We start from the raw sequence: 23,188 nt of genomic DNA on the forward strand, positions 1-23,188 counted from the left end.
AAAAAAAAATCCATTCTTTATTAGAAGAGAAAATTTGCAAGTTGAGCAAACTATCCACACATTATTTACATTATATTAATTAAGTTACTTTTTTAGGTATCAAAAATGATTTGACTTCATGTTCTTCCCAATTTTTGCCGTAGGTCATTTGAAATCCAGGCTACATTTCCCAAGGATTCTCTGCTTACAGTTCTGATCTATGACCATGACTTTGTGGGAACCGATGATCTGATTGGAGAAACTAAAATTGATTTGGAAAATCGTTTCTACAGCAGGCATAGAGCTACCTGTGGGTTACAAAGTCAATATGAAATGTAAGTACCTCTTCAGACAGCCACAGAGAGCAGCATGTGGTGAATGAATGTTCTGAAGGAGAAATTCCAGATGTGGCCAAAAATTAAAATTTCTCCAGGACAAAAGTCACAGGAGGTATTTTAATTAGATTTCACCACAGAGCTTAGCAGTAGCTCTGGGCATCTGTCAGCCTAAGCAGGAAGTGAATAGTTTAAAATTAACAACACTGTTTGTTCACCAAGTGCCTTAGATAATAAACAGCTTCTGTATAGCATATATGCTTGATAAATTGCTTTTGGACAGGCATATAGGGCCACTATAGAGGAAATGACTCACAAGGCAGTGACACTGAGCTCCTGATCCCAATCACATCTAAACTCTCAAGGTTGTTGTTCTGCACAAAGATCAATCAGTATGGAGAAAACCAAACTAAAAGAACCCCATTGCCCTGGGGTGGGGCGTTTGCCTGAGAGATGAGGATTTGGGGTTCTTGTTCTACAGTCGTTTCACTATTTTATCTACAAAAGGTGGAAAACGTAAAAAAGAGATCCAGTAGCATGGACCAAAACCCAAGCCCTTGCTAGCTCTAGTACGAAGTATTTCTTTATGTCCTTGTTCCAGGTCCCAGACAATCTCAGCTTCTCCTTTTGCACAAGGGAGCAACAGAATGCATCTTCCTTAAATGTTATCCTGGAGATAGAACATGTAGATTTGAATCCTTCAAGTAGAACAGGGAAAAATGTTTAGTCCTTCTCTTCTCTTGGCTGCCCATTTTGCTGAGGGAAAATCTCAGCTATTTCTCTCCACTCTGTTCCCTCCTTGCAGAGAAGGGTACAACGCATGGCGAGATGCAACCAAGCCAAGCGAGATCCTCACTAAGCTGTGTAAGGACAACAGAATAAATGGGCCTTTCATGCGGCCAGGGGAGATACAAGTAGGAACAAAAGTCTTCAAGGGACAGACAGTCTTCACTGAAGATGAGAATGGTAATGAAGTAGTTCATCATTCTTTGACTAATTATAGTAATACCTATAGCTGGGACCTTCTTGTGCTATGTATTCTATGTACTATCCTTAGAGTAAGGAAAAGAGAAGTGAGGGTGGAGACGAGGTGGAACCAAAGGAGGTAGTCTTGGAGATAGTAGACAACACTCTCCTCATTTCTCTGTGTTTATTCATCTTAGAGCAAATTCCTTTTGGCATCAGAAAAAATATAGCTCACTCCTCCAGTGGAAAGCTGTTCATGCAGCACTGTTAGAGAGAGAAGCGTTGGTCCATTTTCAGCTTGTTGGCCTGAGAGAGTTTCCAATGTTGCTGCTTGTTTTCCTCACTGGCACATGAGCAAATGTGACTCCCTGATCTAGATCAAAATCTGGTTCAGTAAAATGAGATTCAGAACAACCAATGTCAAACAAAATGATGAAAACTAAAATAAAGGAAATACATAACCAGATGGTGAAGTCCATCTCCTAAAAGCTTTTGCAAACAAGATTTTCATCATATTGTAAAGAAATAGTTTACAGCACACAGTTTTTTTATACACTCTTTAACCAAACTGCTGTTCTGACAGGTCCATCTGGGTGCTTATTTCCTGCTGGGTCCTTCTGTTGTTCACCATTTGGGTCTATGAAACTAAAAAAGGTCACAGATTTGAGATTTAGAGAAGTAGTGAAAAGGGGGAGCAGTAACATTTCTACTTTGCAGGTGGTGAAAACAATACTTGAAGGCCTTACATCTAGATTTAAGTAGTAAGAGAAAGAATAATTTAACTTTACTCTAGAAGTATGGAAGTTAGATATCTACTCCAAGGTAGTCTAGGACTGCTTGTAGCCAGTAAGAACAAACAGCATCTTCAGAAGATGTGAAAAGTCTTTGGAAAGGTGCCTGTGACAGACAGAATGGGTTATCAAGGAATAATGTGTCCCAATAGCCGACTGAGCTGTGACTGGGTAGCAGATGACAGAAGACCTTGCCTTTAGCTGGATAAAATTAGATGAAACGTACCACATCTCATATACTTGCTACTGCAAAAAAGGAAGTCAACACTCAGAACCAGAGTTATCCTTCCTTGCTGTGCCGTTAGGAAGGGTTCAATACTGTTTAAATCCAAATCAAATCTTTTGTAATCTACCTGCAACTCTGAAATAGCAGCACTCTTGGGAAAGTGAGACATCCTGCTTCAAATCTCCAGCAGAACCCACACAAAAAGAGAAAAGAGAGGCTCAGGGGTTCAGAAGGCTTCCTCTCCTTTTCAATAATCACATCATCTGCACTATTAAGACTTCTCCTTCCTTGAAATGCCCTCCTCCAGGCTGAGGAGGCTGGCAAATTGGAGCTGCTTTGAAGATGAGTCCTTGCCCATGGCCTCCAGCCCTCACGTTGCTGCTCTCCCCTTAAGGTGTGATTTGGTTCTCCAGGGGGATCTTGGGTGTTGCCATCAAAAGGCAAACCAAAGCTATAGGTATGATTTCTGCTGAAATGATTTGCTGTATGCATAGAAAAACTGTTGCCTAAGTTCTACTGTTCTATTTACCACAGAGAGTACACTCATTTACAGGAATTAAATGTGCTTTAAGACTCTCCTTAACTGAGGTACATAAAATCTTCCTTTTAATTTAATCAGATTTGTAATGACCCTCTTTAACATTTAATGGAACATATTACACAGGGGTTTGGCATGCTAATTTGGCTTTGGTTGTTCTTTTTGTTTTACCTTTCCTATAGAGGAGCCAGTTGAATCGTATGAACATCTTTCCTTAAAGGTTTTACGTTCTTGGGAAGAAATCCCTGAAGTTGGATACAAACTGGTCCCAGAGCATATTGAGACTCGGCCTCTCTACCATAAGGATAAGCCAGGCATGGAACAGGTAGAGCAGTTCAGAGATGGTAGGGTGATGGTAGACCCAGGGGAAGTTTTCCTTTCCTCCAGGTACTGTGTACTTCAATTTTCATCTGCAGACTTGCAGAGACGGCATTCAGGTGTTGTACCATACATGAGAATTTGTAATTATTAACCTGGAAATTGTTACACATCTGTATACAGTGAGTTACCTAAATATGCAGTTGCCACACAAGGCATAACTGTAGAACTTACTTATTTTAAATTTAGCTTTAGTTTGTTAATCTAACACAAGCGCTGTTCGTGTTCGGGATTTGGTTCTCCTTTGATTTTCATTATGTACTATTTTTGTATGGATTTTACCTTGAAGTTATCAATGTTTGAACTCAATTCCAACTTCACCAAACTACTGGGATATTGCTAGAATATACGTATGAAAAAATCCATTGTGTAGATAGCTTATGGATGAGATTGTTACAGAGTAATGAACTGGTTGGTGCCCAGAGAGGGAGCAGTGGTTTTATAAGACAGAACTACACCAAAAACCGTCAAAAGTCTCAATAAATAGAGTTACAGAAATGTTTTTCTTTTTTTCAAGGGTCGTTTACAGATGTGGGTTGATATGTTTCCAAAACACATGCCTCTGCCAGGACCCCCAGTGGACATTTCACCAAGAAAACCCAAGGGGTAATAGTCTATGCTTTCCTCCAAACTTGGTGGCATAAGTCTTTAGAGACTGAGTCTTAAGTGTCTGGAAAGAACTAGTAGAAGAACTATAATAACAAATTTCTGTGATCCTGAGAAAAGCTTTTGTAGATTCACGTAACTGAAGTCAAAGAAGTATGCTTAATTTTGTCTCCTTAATTAAACAAGTCAAAGAACTGCTGGTGATTTTTACATCCAAGGCTACCACACCTCTTCTAGAAAGACATCCCTCTTTCAGATAGAAATTTCAGGTGCCTAGAGGCAATATTTCTGTTATTTGTAAAGCTGAAAGAATTCTGTTTTCAGTACTTCAGTTATGTAACGTGCTTAGCAACTGAGTGAGATCATTAATGTAATGCAGTACGGTACCTATTGGATTTTCAGTGCTTGGTTCAAATAGATGATCAAGAAACACATAAAGCAGCAGTAGACAGAACTGGAGCAGCAGTTTCTCAAATTTCAGCTGGACACTACTGCTTGATATTCAGTATTACATATAGCTCCTCAAGCTTGTTTAATGCTTGTAAGTGAAAAATAAAAAATGATCAACAGAGTTCTCAGGTCACCCTATGTCACTTTTATTCCTGTACTTCAGCAAAGCCTTTCTTGGGAATTTTCTGTCTGAAGCAGCAGCAGCTACTACTCATGCTTCATTTATGTTTGAACAAGGAGCAATTTAATAAAGATTTGCTTATTTTCCTTTCTTTTTATAAAAGCTAATATTTGACCAAAATAAGAATATCTGTAACAATTAGTTTCTTCAGACCAGAACTTTCTGTAATTCTTCTTAACAAGAGGTTTTTTTTCCAAGGAAAAAGAGATTTTAAACAAATAATACATACAAAAGCAAACTGCTGGTGCCTTTTCTGTAGTCTACAAGAGCTATAGAAAAATACTATCAAGCCATTAACTGTTAGGAAAAAAGCTAACATGCAAACACGAGTTATACCTTTTGCCTAGATCTGTCTTTTTGCTGCAGCAAAAGAGGCTCCAGGGTCTACAGGTCCTCAAACCATTTGTGAGAACAATCCATGTTAGTGATAATAGAAGCACAGAATCATAGAATTATCAAGGTTGGAAAAGATCTCTAAGATCATCTAGTCCAACTGTCAACCCATCCCTACCAGGCCCAGTGAACCATGTTCCTCAGTGCCATATTGCCACGGTTCTTGAACACCAACACAGACAGTGACTGCAAAGTTTCTCATCTGAGACTGAGTTCATTTCCAAGGCAGCATATCTTAATTAAAAAAAATCATTTGTTGGTGTTCCTAAACATACTTTTCTTAAAATTATTCTACAGCCCATAAAATAAGCATACTCAAATTTTTGAACCTGATTTTTTTTATGTCACCTGCAGTATCTGTATTTCAGTTCAAACAGCTTTGGATGGCTGCCCGAAATGTTTGCATATAGGGAGTGGAAAGGATGGGAAAGATTTAATTCTTTTTGCAGTTGCTTTTGAAGATGATGATTGGGCTTCCTTAAGGGAAAATATGTCTAAACAGTACTTTTCTTCCTGTTAAATGCACTGAACTGCACAAAATATAATCATTTTAGCCATTTCTTCTGAAAAGCACCTCTTACAGAGCTCTGGTTTTTATTACAAGCTGCTTACAGTTTTGGAGGCTGCCCTGATGATGTCATTCAGATCAACTTCACCTGTTTCACTGCAGCAGTTTTGTAAAGAAAGCCGCAAAGAAACAAGCACATAAAGAGCAAGGAATTTTCCATCCCTCCAGAGCTGGCTGTGATGCTGCTGTCATTCAGCATGTTCCACACAGAGGGTGGTGATGCTTTGGAACAGGCTACCCAGAGAGGTTGTGGATGCCCCATCCCTGAAGGCATTCAAGGCCAGGCTGGATGTGGCTCTGGGCAGCCTGGTCTGGTGGTTGGCGACCCTGCACATAGCAGGGGGGGTGAAACTCAATGATCATTGTGGTCCTTTTCAACCCAGGCCATTCTATGATTCTATGATCCATATTCTATCACTTGACTCTCTTGTAAACAGAAGGGAACCAAGGCTGGTGCTATTTTAAGATTTTTGCACAAATGCAACATTTCTCACTGTATAAAAGCATGATTTGGTAGAGGCCTACATTATTGTCCAACCAGTGGTCACACAAAGACCTATGAAAAAAAATGACCATGATCTTAGTTATGCAAAATGTTTCTTTTGTTTTTCAGCTATGAACTGAGGGTAATCATTTGGAACACAGAAGATGTAATTCTAGAAGATGAAAATATCTTTACAGGGCAAAAATCAAGCGATATCTATGTAAAAGGGTAAGTTCTTTAGAACTTGTCTTCAAGAGGGCAAATTATTTTTGATTCAAAATCAATCAGTCACAAAAATTATCTTGTGGGGCTATCTGAGGAGCTATTTCTTTAACCTCGGTACTTTGCTCCAAATTCCTTTCTGAACTGGTCATTTATACCGAGTACTGTTTAACCACTTTCCTCACTTAAAATCAACTGTAAGAAATGACACTTGTCCTTTCTTCCCATGTGGGAAGAGATCACATGTGAAGAATACCAAACCCACACCAGAGACCAAACAGAAAATTTGAACTGTAAGGGATTACACTCAAGCAGAGAGGTATGCAATAACTAGAGAAAAGGGAATTAGAGTCATCAGAGAGAAAAACAGCTGGAGTATACCAGACGATTTCTTTGGGAAATATTTTTTAATCTCATTTTAGGTTAGACATTAGGAAGAAATTCTTTACTCAGAGGGCAGTGAGGCACTGGCACAGCTGCCCAGAGAAGCTGTGGATGCCCCATCCCTGGAGGCATTGAGGGTCAGGTTGGATGGGGACCTGGGCAGCGTGGTCTGGTGGGAGGCAGCCCTGCCCATAGCAGGGGGTTGTGACAAGATGATCTTTAAGGTCCCTTCCAGCCAAAGCCATTCTGTGATTCTATGTGGGGACTGTGTATGGATAAATGACCATGGCCACATTCAGGAGAACCTCACGTGAGTGCTTTCTGCATTTCATCTCCTCCCTGCTGCAAACAAAATGCCTGTTGCAGCTTCAGAGCCCTTAGTGGGATAACCAGTAGAAGGGAAAGAATTCAGTTAAATGAGAATAAACCAAACCACTCAAACCAGTTATTTCTTGAGAATGAAACAGGTTACTTCTTAAAATTGCTTTCCTGTTTTGGAGTACTTCCTATTGCAGTCCTGGAAATATCTGTATTTGTAGGGCACTAGGGCTATAGAAAAAATAAATGTTCCTAAAAATCTATTCCTATGTTGCCAATGACCAGAAGCAAAAAGCTGGAGGAGGGAACACTGGGACTGATGGACTGGGGAAGGGAGGGTGTTTTCCCCCTTGCAGGTTTCGAGAATCACAGGAAAATGCAAAGTAAGCAGAAGGACAAAGCAACTCTCACTCCTTCTTAGGATATATCTACACAAGTTTTACCAGAGAAACTTCATTTATCTCTGACCACGCTGTGTGGTGGATGTCTCTTTGAGATGGTGCCATTACCTCAGGTGAAGTGTATACCAGCATAGCCACGTGGTCCCAGTAAGAAGCAAGTGAGGCTATTGTGCACACTGGCTGAGCAAATCTTCCCTTACAGTTCCCTGAGAGAAACTGTTATTCCAGTGTTTGCTCAGATCTAGCTACCTCTGAAGTGAACATGTTCAGAGAAGTAGCAGAGTAGCTCTGAGAGCATAACATTCAGTGCAAGCTAAAAACTGAGGAAATAAACAGGCAGCCAGCCTTTGTAATGAGTTGTGTAATAGTATGAGGACATTGCTATCACTGCCAGAGCTGTCTGCTTTTGTGCCTTATTGACAAAGACACATATCTCATTATGCTCAGAGAGTGCACTTAGCACTGAATATGTCACCAAGCAAGGATTTGCCCTAGAGCAGTGTGGTGCTTGGGATTGTTACAGTTTTCCACATTTCTTTTTGGACTAATAGGGCATGCAGGAAAAATGCTGCTCTTTGGGTGCAGTACAAAAATGTTAGCATTGGGGAGGTGATCATTCCCCTGCACTGAGCTCCTGTGAGACTGCATATCAAGTACTGTGTTCAGTTTTGGACCCCTCACTACAAGAAAGACACTGAGGCCCTGGAGTGTGTCCAGAGAAGGGCAGCGATGCTGTGAAGGGTCTGGAGCACAAATCTAATTGGGAGTGGCTGAGAGAACTGGGATTGTTCAGTCATAGAAGAGGAGGCTCAGGGGAGACCTTATTGCTGTCTACAACTTCCTGAAAGGAGGTTGTGGTGAGGATGGGGTTGGTCTCATCTCTCAGGTAACAGCAAAAGGATAAGGGGGAATGGCCTCAAGTTGAGCCAGGGGAGGTTCAGGTTGGATATTAGGGAAATTTTTTTCTCAGAAAGAGATGCCAGGCACTGCCCAGGGAGGCGGTGGAGTCACTGTCCCTGAAGGTGTTCAAGAACCATGCTAATGTAGCACTGAGGGACATGGTTTAGTGGGCAATATTGGTGGTAGGTGGTTGGACCACATGATTTTAGTGGTCTTTTCCAACCTTTCTAATTCTATGATTCTATACGCATGTTCTAGTATAAGTCAAGAGAAAAAGACAAGAAAAGTTGAAGAGACTTCTCCAGCCACATTTCTGCTGTGCTCATACCCTCAGACTGAAACAGCAAACAATATAGACTCTAGTACTGTACACTTAAGTCAGTCTTGGGACATTGATACAGAATGTATTAGGATGATACATGAATATGTGGTGATCGGTAACGAATAAAGGAATGATGCTGTGTTTGTATGTCCAAAACAAGCCAACAATAAATTTCCAAATGGCATTTTGGAGTTTGATCTACATAAAATGTATCCTTTCAGTCTTTACTTTTGGCCATTGATGCAGCCTGTGCAATGGCTTGGAGGTAGCTATAGTTCCTGAGCGAGGGCTCTTACTGCGTGTCACAGTCCTGCACAGTGTGTTACTTCCTGCTGATTAGGGAAGATTTAGTAAATTATCATGCCTTTTACCAGGCAATTCAGGCTCCCCTGGTGATGGCAGTGTAATCCTCTATGTGCTTCCATAGGTGGATAAAGGGCCTGGAAGAGGACAAACAGGAGACAGACGTTCATTACAACTCCTTGACAGGAGAGGGCAACTTCAACTGGCGCTTTGTGTTCCCATTCCACTATCTCCCAGCAGAAAAACAAATGGTCGTTAGTAAAAGAGAAAACATATTTTCCTTAGAAAAGACAGAGCGCAAGATACCTGCTGAACTTGTGCTTCAGGTGTGGGACTTTGAAAGGCTCTCTTCAGATGATTTCTTGGGTAAGTATGCAGTGAAACTACCTGAATTTCACCTGAGTTCTCTCTATACCTGTACTGTATAAAGGTATGTACAAGGAGGTGTCTGAGACCATACTATTTCATATCTTTCTCTGAGGCACCAAATTAGCACCTTATCTATTTCTTGTAGAGCAAGTGATTAGGAACTCCGATGAGGCAGTGCAGAGGCAATATAAACAAATCACTGGTAGTACAGAATATTCCTCACTTCTCTGGATACTGGGACCAAGATGCTGCATTGTTCCATGTATCTTCTGTTGGAATGCATTTGTATAATCCTGGTCTCCAAGTGCTACTACATCCCTTCTCCCTCCAGGCACTCTTGAACTGAACCTGAATGGGTTCCCTCGGGCAGCAAAGACAGCCAAGAGCTGTGATTTAGGCATGGTTGTGGCAGCATGTGAAGAAAACAAGATCTCCATCTTTCAGCAGAAGCGTGTCAGAGGCTGGTGGCCTTTCATCAAGGCTGGGGAGCTCACGGTAGGTAGCTCACTGCCCATGTACAGCTCTTCTCTGAAGGTTATATGCTCTGCCGAGATCCCGACAGAGACAGATACTAATTATGAACATGTCATCTGAAGAACAACCATCACTGTCAATGCCCAACATCTCCTCATGTGATTCAGTGTTCTCCCCAGAGGTTAGGTTTTTTTACTTTACTATATTTTTCCTTTGCCTTCTTCCACTGCTCATCTCCCAGCACACTTGATGGGTAGAGCAGAAAACCAGGTGTTTCTGTGAGCACAAGGGCAAAAGATCTAACTCATGGTTAGGAAGCTCAAAATGTTATGGTTGATTCTAAGAACACAACTAACTCAGATTATATACTTCAAAGAATTGCAGAATCAAGAATTGTTTGAGTTGGAAGGGACCTTTAAAGGTCTTCTCATCCAAGTGCCCTGCAATGAGCAGGGACATCTACAGCTTGATCAGGTTGCTCACCTTACTACTGCGAGGTGTAGCAGATAAGGTATTTTATTAGTGCTAGTATTTTGTGGGTTAGTGAACAAATTTTAATGGTTTGTCTTAATGAAAAAAAAAAACAATAGAATACCAGTTATATTCCCTTATGGCTTTTCTGAATTGTGGAAATTATCAGTAAATTGGTGCTGAGCAAAGCTATCCTTTTGTCATAGCTCTAAGTATCATCTTCTGACCACACAAAAAGAAAACTGATTCCAGGTGCTGGAATCTTCTAATCTTTCTATAACCTGAGCAAAGCTCTAGGACTGCATGACATTTTCTGCACACAGATCTCATTTCTAGATATCTTATTTTTGTGATGTGGGACCTCACTGCTTAATCACTCATGACTGCCTACATTTCTCCCCATTGCTGGATTGTGTCTCGTCCACCCAAGTCACTCATTTTCCAGCGGAACCATTTAGCTCTGCAGGGACATGTGATATCTGGTGTGAATAAAGAGACTCTGGGAAGACCTGATAGAGGCCTTTCAGTCTCTAAAGGGGGGATGTAAGAAAGAAAGGGATTGACTCTCTAGCAGAGCCTGCTGTGGTAAGATGAGGAAAAATGGCTTCAGACTAAAAGAGGAGAGCTTTAGACTGGATATAAGGAAAAAGTTTTTTACAAGAAGCATGGTGCAGCACAGGAACATGTTGTCCAGAGAGGTGTTGGGTGCTCCACCCCTGAAGACATTCAAGGCAAGGCTGGATGGGACTCTGAGCACCCTGCTCTAGCTTTAAGTGTCCCTGTTCATTGCAGGGGAGTTGGGCTAGATGACCTTCAAAAGGTCCCTTCCAACTCAAACAATTCTATGATTCCATGACAAATTTTGCAACAAGTGTTCTCAGGTGAATTACATTATAATTTAGAAAGCAAAAAAGGTATTTATGGGTCTGTGAGAAAGCATCCTACCTCTCCTTCCTCATGGTCCTGTAGCATAAATCAGGGATAATAAATAAATAAATAAATCAGTGTTTTTTCTTTAAATGCAGAGACTTTCTCTTATTTTCTTTAATCAATTTCCTTCATCCTCATCTGGTTGCATAATTTCTCCACAAGCCAATTCCTGCTGAGATTTAATTATAATTACCCAGTAATGGATGCTTATGTATGATCTCCCTGATGCAGGGCAAAGTGGAAGCTGAGTTTCACTTAGTGACAGCAGAAGAAGCTGAGAAGAATCCAGTAGGCAAAGCACGAAAGGAGCCGGAGCCCTTGGAAAAACCCAAGTGAGTGGGAGTGGACTCATTAAAAAGCTGTGCAGGGGCATTCAGCAGGACTGGGGAAGAGCAGCTCTCCTTGCTCTTCTCTTTCCCACTATAACCTTGGGGAAGCCATTTGGCTGACTTGTGCATTGTTGCACTCTCTCGTGACAAGGCTGGCTGCTGGCGCTCTGAGCTGGCAACACATTCCAGGTGAACTGAACTGTCTTTCTCTGGAAGCCAAAATCAATCACATTGCTGCCTGTTTGTCCTCAGCTAGAGTTCACACACAGGCTCGTTCCATAGCTGACCTGATGCATGATAACCTCATCAGTCACTACCTGTCCATACCTGATACCTGACCACCAATTGAAGTCAGAGGGATATTTATTATATTAAGAGGATAAATATTATCCATTAATATTTCAAGTGCTGTAAAACAATTGTACTAAATAATTATGTCCTTTTTTTTTTTTTTTTTTTTTTTTTTTTTTGTTAATCTGACCATTAGGAGTTAGAGCCTTAGCATTAGGAAATGAATAATCTGCACAAATTTGAAATTGATAAATAATAGTTAAAGGCTGACCCCTGCCTGCACCTGTCTCTTTCTGCATAAGTTAATCACATGTACAATGTTAAAATCAGGCCATACTGGAATCTTTTCACTCTAACAAACAATACATCTCTATTATTTTTTTTGTACTTCAGAGTCAAAAGAATGAAGATGCTTATTTTTTATCATAATGTCTTTAATGAGTACATTTTAAGTGGTTTAACAGAAGCAGATATCTAAAAGATTTTATCTTACACTTTTTGCCACATTAACAAAATATTTCATCAGCTGAGGGTTTTGCATGTAGGAAAAAATATGCTCTATCATGCCTCAAGTACTTTCTTCTATAATAATAAGGAAGTAGATGTTACGTATCCTGCTATTAAAGCTTCTAAAAATTAATAGCAAATTGTAAAGGTAATCACTGCAAATTCTGTTTATTTTTTGTTTATTTGAAATATATTAGGAAACAATAAAAATGAGAAAATGGCACAAAAGTGTAATTGCCAATAGCCATATAAAGGATATAAATTTAGTTTGAAAATTAGAAGCATCAGAGACTCGTTGAGAATGAGCTTTGGAAAGTCTTTCATCAATCATTTCATCCAATATCTTTCTTTACCCGAAGGCAGAAAGGGTGGACAAAGATTAAATGTCTGGAGTCTAAAACAAATGAGAAATAAGGTGCGTGGTTTTTAGTAGTGGGTGTGATTTCCTACTGGCAAAACCACCATAAGCTTGTCCATCTCCCCATCTCTGCCAGAGGATGCTTTTCGGGTAAATGCTCTCTGTTACAGCACATGCTGCTATAACTGGCACTGAATTGTGTTGCCTGTGCTGCACAGAAAACAAACAAGCCAGTCTGTTTTTTTTCCCCTTAAAGGTTATGAAAAGCCCTCTAGTTGGAACATGTGAAATAATGACTCTTTTGCATACACTTTTTTGCAATTCCTTTTAACCCAGAGGGCTTTTTTTTTAATATATATTTATTTCCTGGCCATTTCCACTCACTATAAAACAGTCTTCAATTAATATATATCCAGTTGGCCTTTGAGATTTCCTGAGTTTCTGTCAGATTTACATTCTGAATACTGAATTCCCCAGATGACTAAGTTATTGTTTAAATTCCTTAAAGCAGCTTTCTGATGTAAAATATTTCCATTAATTTTTGTAATCCTCAGTCTTAATTTTATTCTCCTTACTGCTTTACCATCTGCACTATTATAGTGGTAACACAGAAAACTTGCACCCAACTTTGCTACTGTTAGTGCTGCTCAGCACTATTGCATTCTGCAGATCATCCCATCACACACTGCTGATAGATGTTGGCTCAGCTCATTGCAAGGGTAAGGCTGTTGAAGTCAGAGGTGTAATGACCTCCCAAGTCATGTGACGTGCCAGAGGAGAGATTACAGCAATATATTTCCTAAGGGGAATGCTGCTTCCCTGGCTATGCAGCCAGCTGAAGAAAGTGGTTATGGAGCAGAATTTGACATGGGACAACATTTGGAAGAGACACAGGATTGCAGAGTGCAGATATGCCCCACCATAAGGTGGCTAGTCTTCCCCATGTATAATCTACCTAGATTTTGGGTTTTCTCTCATCTTGTTTTCAGGAGGCCTGTTTTAGAACTCCTGACAAAATGCCATTCGGGGCAGCATGCTAGACCTGAGCTGACTGCCTGTTATGGCACTGTGACTACCACCACACAATCAGACTTTTTGTAGTGACTCATTACTCCTTTTGCAATGCTAAATTCTTTGCAACAAATAGAGAGCTTTCATACTCAAGTTTAAGACGCTTGCATTTCTTCTTTAGGATTTCTCACAATCTTTTCTCTAATCCTGAATACAATATCTTGCCCTAAATTGGAGGAGTAAGGAAGTGTGAACTGGAATTTCATTCTTATCAGTGTAGAACTTGAACTTGGGGACAGGTGGATGACCCGAGAGTATGTGAAAATCATAGCAATTCTCTCTCAACCCTTTAGTGGACTCCCAGGAGCTAAAGGTCTTTTTTTTAGTGTCAAATATATATTTTGTAATGGGGTAGCTTTGAAAGTAACTGGATCTGCCTTTACAAAAGCTTTAACTTCTTTTTTTCTTTCTCCTTCCTTAGCCGACCAGACACATCCTTCTCTTGGTTTGTCAATCCTTTCAAGTGTTTGTACCACCTGATCTGGAGAAATTACAAGAAGTACATCATCATTGGCATAATTCTGCTTATTCTCATCGTCTTCCTGGTGCTCTTCATCTACACATTGCCAGGTGCAATCAGTCGTAAGCTAGTTGTAGGAATGTAGGATTACAGCTCTCATGGTAACCAATTGTATACAAATGCTTAAGTTAAAACTAAAAATCAGGCAGAGGTAATGAACCTGAAATACATCTCACTCCTTGTAAACAGAAAGCATAACTACTCCTCTGAGAAACTGGAACTATCTTAGACTGTTTTCACATCTTACTTCTTTGGCTGCTCATTCAGACTCTGCCTTAATGTACATCATCATTAACATCCTGCTGTAGCTTCAGTGGCAATGAAAACTTCATTCTGCACCTAAAAATGTGTGTTTACAAGTGAATTCCTCAATGTTACGCAGAAGCTGATTTGTCAATCGTGTGTTTATTACAGAAAAAAATGATTAAATATTGCGAGAAAAATCTGTGCTAAAACAAATGTACAGTTCTGTCGTTCCACAGTTTTGCAATTAATTATTTGGAGTGGTTTTCAGTGATTTTATAAAGGTATGACTATTTTGAGCTAAAAGGTTTATTAATAAATCAGAAGTTTAATTGGCTCATCTGGTGTTCTAAGCAGAATTCAACCTGCATCTCTCAAGAGGATCTCTGTGCTCTATAAACAGGTCTCACAGTTATAAATGTGGTAAGTGGCAGTGATGGGAGTAGGCAGAAGAAGAGATGGAAAGAACTTTTTTCAGCTGCAGTCTGAAAGTGCTGAGTATTACTGGAAGGGAGGGATCAGAAGATGAAGGCTCTACTGGAGGCTCTGCAGTAGCAAATGATCCTTGCAGTGGAGAGGGAAGGAGAGTCCTGATGATGGAACAGAGGGAATGGGGAAATGGGAAAGGGAAATGCTGCAGAGTGGAACAAGTAATGGAGGATTAGAGATAACAGGGAGTAAAACCTTACAGAATAGTCATTGTGAAAATCTTCATCCTACTAAAAAATAAAGAAGATACTGCAGCTGTGATGCATGAGCTGTCATGCCTGATAACTTGATCCCACCTGGCCTCAGCATGAGAGAACCTGAAGTAGGCATTGATGAAGATGTTGAAGAGCACCGGTCCCAAGACCAACCCCTGAGGGACACCACTTGTGACCGGCCTCCACCCTGACACAGAACCATTGATCACAACCCTTTGGCTGCGTCCAGCCAGCCATTTCCTAATTCATTGATCAGTCCATCCTTCAAATCCACACCTCTCCAATTTAGAGAGAAGGATGTGGTGAGGGACCATGTCAGAGGCTTTGCAGAAGTCCAGGTAGATGACATCCATCACCCTTCCCCCCTCCACCAAAGCCATAACTCCATCGTAGAAGGCCACCAGATTGGTCAGGCATGATCCGTCCTTGGTGAAACCATGCTGTCTGTCTTGAATCACCTCTTTATCTCGTATGTGCCTTAACATAGCTTCTAGGAGGATCTGCTCCATGATCTTCCCAGGCACAGAGGTGAGGCTCACCACCCTTTCATCATACTCCACTTGTACAAACAAAGTTTGAGCACTTTGGAAGGACTTCACCTTTAGCAAATTTTAAAGTATCAAAAGTCAAGAAAAAGAAATCATAGAAATGCTGATAATTCTGCTGAACTCAGGGTGTGGGAATAAAAAATCAGCATTGTTATCAGAAGCCAATTCTATGTGAAGCTTGTGTGCTTTGTTTGCACTTCACCTGGTTTAAGGATATGGAAAAGGCCTTTGCACTCCCATCTGGCCAACACCACAAATAATTGTGTTACTTGGAGAAAGGTATGTCTACAAAATTTCCACAGATACAATCTTTTTCATTTAAGAAGCATTTTAGAGCCTTATCTTGTATGTATTGAATTGCTGTGAAAGTGTCTCTTCCTCTTTCTTTCCCCTAATGACAGAGGCAGATGGAGATACAGACTGAAAGCTTTCCAGCTTGCCCAGCAGGTTATGGCTCTTAGTGTTTCTTTTAAATCTCATATTCTAAGTATACCATAAATATAACTGCATTATTTAGGTAGGTGAGTAATGACACTGAAATTAGACACTGGTCATGGCATTGAGCTTGCCAGAGTTCAAGAAGCAGTTAAATAGTTGAATCTGCACCAGATAAACCTAGCAGTGCAAGAAAAGGATGTGGAAATGTGCTGTGCACCTTGAGTTGGTCATCACTTCACAGTCATCTACCCAGGGCCCTCACCTGGTACAGTCTCCAGTTCCACAGTGACACATTTCTCTGAAACCTTTAGTTTTTCACTTTTGAGCTATTTTGCAGTTGATTTTGTATGAAAGAGAAAAGGAAATGTTATTTCTCCCATCATATCCCATTATACTGTGAATTTTGGAGTAATATTTTAAAAGCTCCCATAAAAGAAAAAATATTTTGATGCAAAAGATGAGAGATAAATTGCAACAGCTGGAATATGTTGACAGTCATAAAGGTAGTGATTCTGATTTTCCTCGAGTGTGCCAGGACAACAGGCCTGATTCTGCATGGCAGCTTCTGTGTCCATGTGTCCTCACTCTGCTTGTTTTTCCTTACTGCACTGTACTGTGACTGGGAAGCCCTGCCCTTGCCAGAGGGTCATAGAACCGTAAGGTTGGGAAGACCACTTACATCAGCTAGTCCAACCATCAACCCATCCCCACCATACCACCAAACCACGTCTCTAACTACCATATATACACAGTTCTTGAACACCTCCAGGGTGGTGACTTCACCACCTCCCTGGGCAGCCAGTGTATATCCAGTCTGAAACTCTCCTGGCACAACGTGAGGCCACTATCTCTCAGCCTATTTCTGTCACTTAGGAAAAGTGGCCAACCCCCACCTCACCACAACCTCATTTCAGGGAGTTGTAGACAGCAATAAGGTCTCTCCTGAGCCTCCTCTTCTATGACTGAACAATCCCAGTTCCCTCAGTCGCTCCCCATAAGATTTGTGCTCCAGACCCTTCACAGTTTCGTTGCCTTTCTCTGAACACGTTCCAGGGCCTCGATGTCTTTCTTGTAGTGAGAAACCCAAAACTGAACGCAGTACTCCTGCTGCATGGTTCCAGAACCAGGCCTCAGCTCTGGGCCCAGCACTCAGCACAGTGGCAACACTGTTATGATGAGATGCCTGAAATGATGTCTCCCTGTAAATTCTGGTCAGAGTATGAATTAGCAGTGACTTTATAAGTAACCTGTCTCCCTCCTTCCCTTGCATCCCCTAGCAATTAGCCATCTGCTTCACCCCTGCTGCCCCTGGGATGTGCAGCAGGGTCAGTTGTTCCTGATCCCTTGTATTGCTGATTACCCATCCAGAGCCCTGCAGTCTGGACTAAATGTGGCATCACACACTGAAAAAGCCAGGAAGTTAACTCCTCCACAGCTCTTAAATTGCTCAGGCTCAGTCCTATCAGAACACTTAACACACATAGGCTGAGCTAGATAATGCTGTCTCACCAGGCAAGGAGAAATTAAATATTTTTTCATTATCTTCCAGATGACTGCAAAGTAGCTGGAGAAGTTGGGCTGTCAGTAGGCATTAAAGACACAAAACACAGCAATGTTCCATACTGAACCACCCATATAGAAGCCAGATGTTATAGTTCTGCATCTTATGTGAGCTATGGTGGCATGGCTTTGTGGTTAATGGACAGTGGGGTGTATACTGAGGATTACTGTTATTGTCAAGGTCTCCTATCGGTCTCATACAATAAGAGATCTTTGTTCTGAGCAGTTATCTCAGCATTGGTCTGCGATTACACTGGCTTAATTTTGAGACCAGCTGGCACAGCTTGGAGCTTTACCAACTGGTTGCTGACCAGAAATAGCTCATTAAATAGCTGAGTGCTTCCATTGGCAAATATAAGATTTGAGAATATAAGAATGAATCTTAAAAATATTTGGAAATAATAGCCTACCACTGCTGATCTAAAAAGGCATGTCTTGCTTAGAGACACTTGTCTTGCAGCAATAAACACTCCTTTTGCTTCCACAAATCTATTCAGGTAGGAGTAGCTGTTGCTTTTCAGGTTGGCAAACCTGAAAAATGGAGACACCAATGCCTGTACTGCTGAAGACAGATTCAATTTTGAGATCTAATCATTTTTGAGTGCCCAATTTCAAGTACCTTGGGAATGATTTTTAGACACAAACTCACTACTTGCTGACATTTAAGGAGCAGAGTAGGAAGAGAGTCTTGTGATTGAGTTTTTGTGGAGCAAGCTTTCTGTTGGTCAACTCTTTTGGCTCTAGGCTCAGCCTATAAGTAACTAAAACTTCAGATTAAAAAAAAATCACATATTTATAAGTGGTACCATCAAGTGTCCAACAGCACAGTGGCAGAAACAGTGAGAGGAAGATAGACGTCTGGATGGATCACTTGTTCTGATGATACAGCTTAAAAACATCCAAGGAAAATAAATGGAAAGTCTGCTTTTCAGGAGAAAAACAAAGCAGAACCTAATCAAGATATAACGTGAAAGAGGACTCCAGTCAAATTCATAAGCACAATAGAATGAGATCTTTTTAAATACCATTATTACCTAAGTCAGAAAGAAACAGCATTCCTGCCATTGCAGAGCAGAGACGTGGAACCACTCACTTTAGTGGAGCAAGAGGAAAGTGACTGAAAATCACTAACAGACATTTGCCATCAGGGCCTCCCCTAAAAGGGAGAGAGACTGAAAAAAGAAACTTCAACAGCTCACCAAATGGTGAGGCTTCAAAGGAAATACCTATGCATTCATACTTCCGTCAGCTCCATTGCCTCAGTTAGGGAACATATGGTGGCACGGTAATACTACAGGCAAGTAAGCACATGAAATGCCTCAGAAGCAGCAGAAGCGCTGAGCTTGGCCAGTGAACGCAGAGAGTCAACAGCATTGCTACCACAGTGGGTCTTACCACAGCCTTGTCTGACAAGAGCAGAAAAGAGCTGCTAGCACTGATCTGGGTACACGATGGCAGATAGGTGATGGTGAAAGGTGACTCTTTGGGTGCTGACAACTTCTGATAATTTTGCATTCTCATAGAGTAAATTAGAATAAAAAAATTCTCACAGTCCACAGCACAGCAACTCCCAAAGAATAAACTTGCTCTTTCTGGCTCTTATTAGGGAATACTGCAACACAGACCAACTTTTACCTGTATAAGCAAAAGCTACCCAAGCCTAGCTGCAGAACACCACCTGTTTATGCGTGCTTGTCTGGAAAATAAAACAGTGTTAAAAGATTGCCAAATTTGTTGGAAGTTAAGGATGGGACCACATGCAGCACCCATTACCAGCTATTCCCAACTCAAAATACCCTTTTCCATCACAAAACCCTCAGAAAAAACTTTTTTTTTTTTTTTTTTTTTTTTTTTTTTCCTGGTGCTGCAGCTGCTTTCTTTGATCCACAGCTCTCTCCAATGCATTGGCCAGCAGCTGGGTTGCACAGCCATGGCTGAGTGTAGCAGCTGGCATCTTCAAAATGACAAGAAACAGGTGGTTCAGCACCTCAGTTCAGGGGATTTGACACCAACTGAAAAGAAATCACTCTCAATTAGCCCATATATCTGGAATGTTTCAGGGGGACAAAGGCTTTCAGGATAAATCAGGTTTCACCAGAAACAGAGCAGTCCTTTCCAACACAAGGACATAACTATGTCTTAGGTGAGTTGCTGGACTTCGAACTCTCTGTGCAGAAAAGCACCACAAATAGAGAGATACTACGCCATTTCCTGGCTCTGCCATGGGTTCCCCCCCTCTGCCTTTCATGGAATTGAGAACCATTAAGATTGGAAAGGACCACTAAGATCATCTAGCCCAAACATCAGTGAATGTACACATAGTCAGGTTTTCAGGCAAACCACAAAAAGGATCCAGAACTGGTTAAGTTATACAACTTTCCACGTAGAGACACCTAACTATAAACAGCTTACTCACTTTTGGAGGGATTACCATATGAAGAGCAGTTATTCATACCCAGACAGCATTAATATTGTAACGGATATAGAATTCATGTTTTGGCAAAGCAATTTTTCCTGCAAAGCAAAGTGAGGGGGAAAAGCTAAGCTCAAAAACAGACTATATACATCTTTATCATGCAGTTATCATTATTCTGAGACAACAAATTCAAAAGCACTCATGCATCTTGGCAGAGGTAATTCTTCATGTTTTTTAAATTCAGTATGAAATAGCCTGAGATCTTGAGACCTCCTGGGTTTTGGGGAGGTGGGTGTTTTCTTTTTAGTTTATTTTTTTTTCCCCTGAATGTTCCTGAAAGTTGAAATTCTGGACAAATTTAAGAGACGTTTTAAAGACAAATTTCTCTCCTACTCAGAAAATATTTAAAGGCACTATGACTGATGTTCACATAACCATATCTCCTAGAGACTCAGTACATGGACATCACCCTACCGTTACGCCTACTCCCTGGAGGTGTCTCTCAATTTTTCACTCCTCATGTCACGCTGTCTCAGGCCAGCCCTGGCACCTTACAGCAAGTGCAAGGTTTCCTCCACATCCATCTCATTAAGGAGAAATGTGGTCACCATCTCCCAGGATATGGTAAGGACATATAGAATCATAGAATCGCTAAGGTTGGAAAAGACCCACAGGATCATCCAGTCCAACCATTCGCCCAACACCAATGGTTCTCACTAAACCATGTCCCTCAACACATCATCCAAACGTTCTCTGAACACCTGCAGGGTTGGTGACTCCACCACCTCTCTGGGCAGCCCATTCCAGTGCCTGACCACCCTTTCAGAGAAGTAGTATTTCCTAACGTCCAGCCTGAACCTTCCCTGGTGCAGCTTGAAGCCATTCCCTCTAGTCCTATCACTAGTCACACAAGAGAAGAGGCCAATATGTGAAATAGGAGGGCATTACCCACACTTTCAAATCTTATTCCACAACTAAAGGTACCCTACAGGCCTTTCATACTCTTCCATCCATGTAGGTTATCATAGGATCACAGAATCATTAAGACTGGAAAAGATCTCTAAGATCACATCTAGTCCAAACATCAACCTATTACCACCACACCCACCAAGCCATGTCCTTCCGTGCCACATCTCCACATTTCTTGAAACACTACATGTTAAGATAAGAGACTGCATGGAATGTTATAAATCCAATCTCAATCCCAGTGCAAGGTTTGTGTCACTGTTTTTTCCATAAAGCCCAAAAATATCTTTTCAATACTGCAGTTTCTGCTGCTTCTGAGGTGCCAGTGAGAGTTTGTTCAACATTTGGGTCATGAAATCAATGGGATCAGTGGGAGCTTGCAGAGGGTTTGTCCTGCTCTGCATACCGCACAATACTCTGCTTTGCCCCCAGCCAGTTCAGGGCACTGCACCAGGCAGATTAGCTTCTGTACTAACAACTACATTTAAATGACTTTTACATTTGCAAGAAACAAGTGCCCTGGTAAGATGATAAAAGGATTTGTTTCCTTCATATGTTAGTCACACTAATTGCCAGGAGAAGCTCCTCATTGTGCCGTGTGTTGCTGTGAGCTCCGAAAGGGATATTTATGAGCTTGGCTGAATAGCCTGGTTTGCCTTCAGCCCCACAGTGTAGGGTGCTGTCTCCTTGCAGACAAATTGATACTTTTTTTATCAGTTATTTTTGACTGGGGAAAAGTTCAACCCAAGACCAAGGTCCAGACTCCCAGACATTTGGTTCAGGACAAACCCTGCTCCCTTCCATTTTCTAATTAAGTTCCCATCTCAAAAGCAAACAGATAGCAACTTTCCACATCTTTCTGTTTGAGAAAAGATGATTATAATAATCTTCCAGCCTGTGTCTTTTTTTGAGGACTGCTGCAAGCAGACATGGAGACCTATTAGAGCTACATTAATTAGTGGAGAGCATGCCTGGGTGCCTGGGTGCCTCTCTGCTATGGCTCAGAGACAACAGAGGCCACCTTCATTAAGAGCAACCTGGAAAGATCTCAGGCTGTTCCCCTTTCTCCTGCTGTTCAGCCAGCCCTGGCTAAGCCCTCTGCAATGATACTGACAGCTAATTAATGAGCTAATTCCACCATCCCACCCTTCCACATTTAACTGCTCATCACAGCACAGAACTTCTCCATATTGCAACTGCTTGAAAGAGCTGTGCTTAACCTATTGGTTCAGGAAGACTGCTCCAGTAGTGCTTCTTGCCTCTGCTCTGCTGGCGGCAGCTGCTCTTTCTGCCAGAGGGATGGGGAGGCTAGCAAAGGGGAAGGGAAGCATCTCCAGTTTCCATGTTTATCCCCAGCCTGCATTATCCCTTTCTCACCAGGCACTGCAATCATGTCAAGGCTACCTGCAATGTTAAGACGCCTTCCCAAAATGGCTCTTCAGAAAGTTATGTACAGAATTTGGCTTCCATTTGTAGATGCTCACTGCCTGCCAGGACTGACCTTGCATACTGACGCCACTGTATGCGCTTAAGGGATATTAATTTGTTAGTTCCTCCCACTGTTTGAGGTTTGCACATGCCTGAAGAGTTTCCACTCTGAAAAGTGAAGCTGGGATGCTTTGTCATGGCTGTACTTTTGTTTCTGCAGCATCTGTGTTGGGGAGAGAAAAGATGGAAATGCTCAACTCTTTTATTGACTCCATAGGTTTTGATTAGGACCTTTTGGGTTTTTAAGAACCAAGATTAAGCAGACAGCTAAAAAAAATCATGTCCCATCAAGTCTGCCAATATCTAGATAGGTCATTCAGAAGATAATGCCCCCTATTTATTTCCATGGAAACTACAACAGAGATACAAAGAACAGAATAGCACTATGTGATAGAGCAAATTCTCAGTTTCAGAACACTATTTTTCAACATAGTCACTACCATTAGCTGTGCATTTTCACCAGTGATGAACAAGCGCCTGCATGCCACACTTACAATGATCTGCAGTAGCGGAGATGACCTACAGTTGTCACTGCTGAAATGCATCACCCACCACATCACTGTGCTCACATCCACTGTTTGGTGTCCATACATGTGCAGCAAGCATCGATAAATGTCAATGGGTGCTTTTTTTTCCATGGAGGAGTTCAGTGACACACCTTTGCTTCATACACATTTCTATGACAGACGCCATTTTGTCAGGTTGCCCCTCTGCTGCCATCTGTCACATGGCAACAACATGTAATGGGACACTGGTGGGA

The 23,188-nt window shown here is 41.4% G+C and overlaps 1 protein-coding gene across 5 annotated transcripts in view; it reads left to right on the plus strand.

The window, feature by feature from the left end:
- The window catches only part of FER1L6 (fer-1 like family member 6), an 83,187-nt gene extending 68,541 nt beyond the window's left edge, over nt 1-14,646 (plus strand). For 4 of the 5 annotated variants that reach the window (XM_040695962.2, XM_046938292.1, XM_040695961.2 and 1 more), the window contains exons 33-41: nt 144-314; nt 1,120-1,280; nt 3,018-3,160; nt 3,731-3,819; nt 6,025-6,123; nt 8,870-9,111; nt 9,446-9,609; nt 11,221-11,321; nt 13,967-14,646. In XM_040695962.2, coding sequence (XP_040551896.1) covers nt 144-314; nt 1,120-1,280; nt 3,018-3,160; nt 3,731-3,819; nt 6,025-6,123; nt 8,870-9,111; nt 9,446-9,609; nt 11,221-11,321; nt 13,967-14,150 — 1,354 coding nt within the window. In that variant the 3' untranslated portion in view covers nt 14,151-14,646. Of the gene's footprint in view, nt 1-143; nt 315-1,119; nt 1,281-3,017; nt 3,161-3,730; nt 3,820-6,024; nt 6,124-8,869; nt 9,112-9,445; nt 9,610-11,220; nt 11,322-13,966 lie in introns of those variants that run through there. The other variant, XR_005857660.2, reaches the window with a different exon arrangement.
- Nucleotides 14,647-23,188: the final 8,542 nt, after the last annotated feature.

This window comes from Gallus gallus, chromosome 2, assembly GCF_016699485.2.
Source record: "Gallus gallus isolate bGalGal1 chromosome 2, bGalGal1.mat.broiler.GRCg7b, whole genome shotgun sequence".
Lineage (NCBI taxonomy): Eukaryota > Metazoa > Chordata > Aves > Galliformes > Phasianidae > Gallus > Gallus gallus.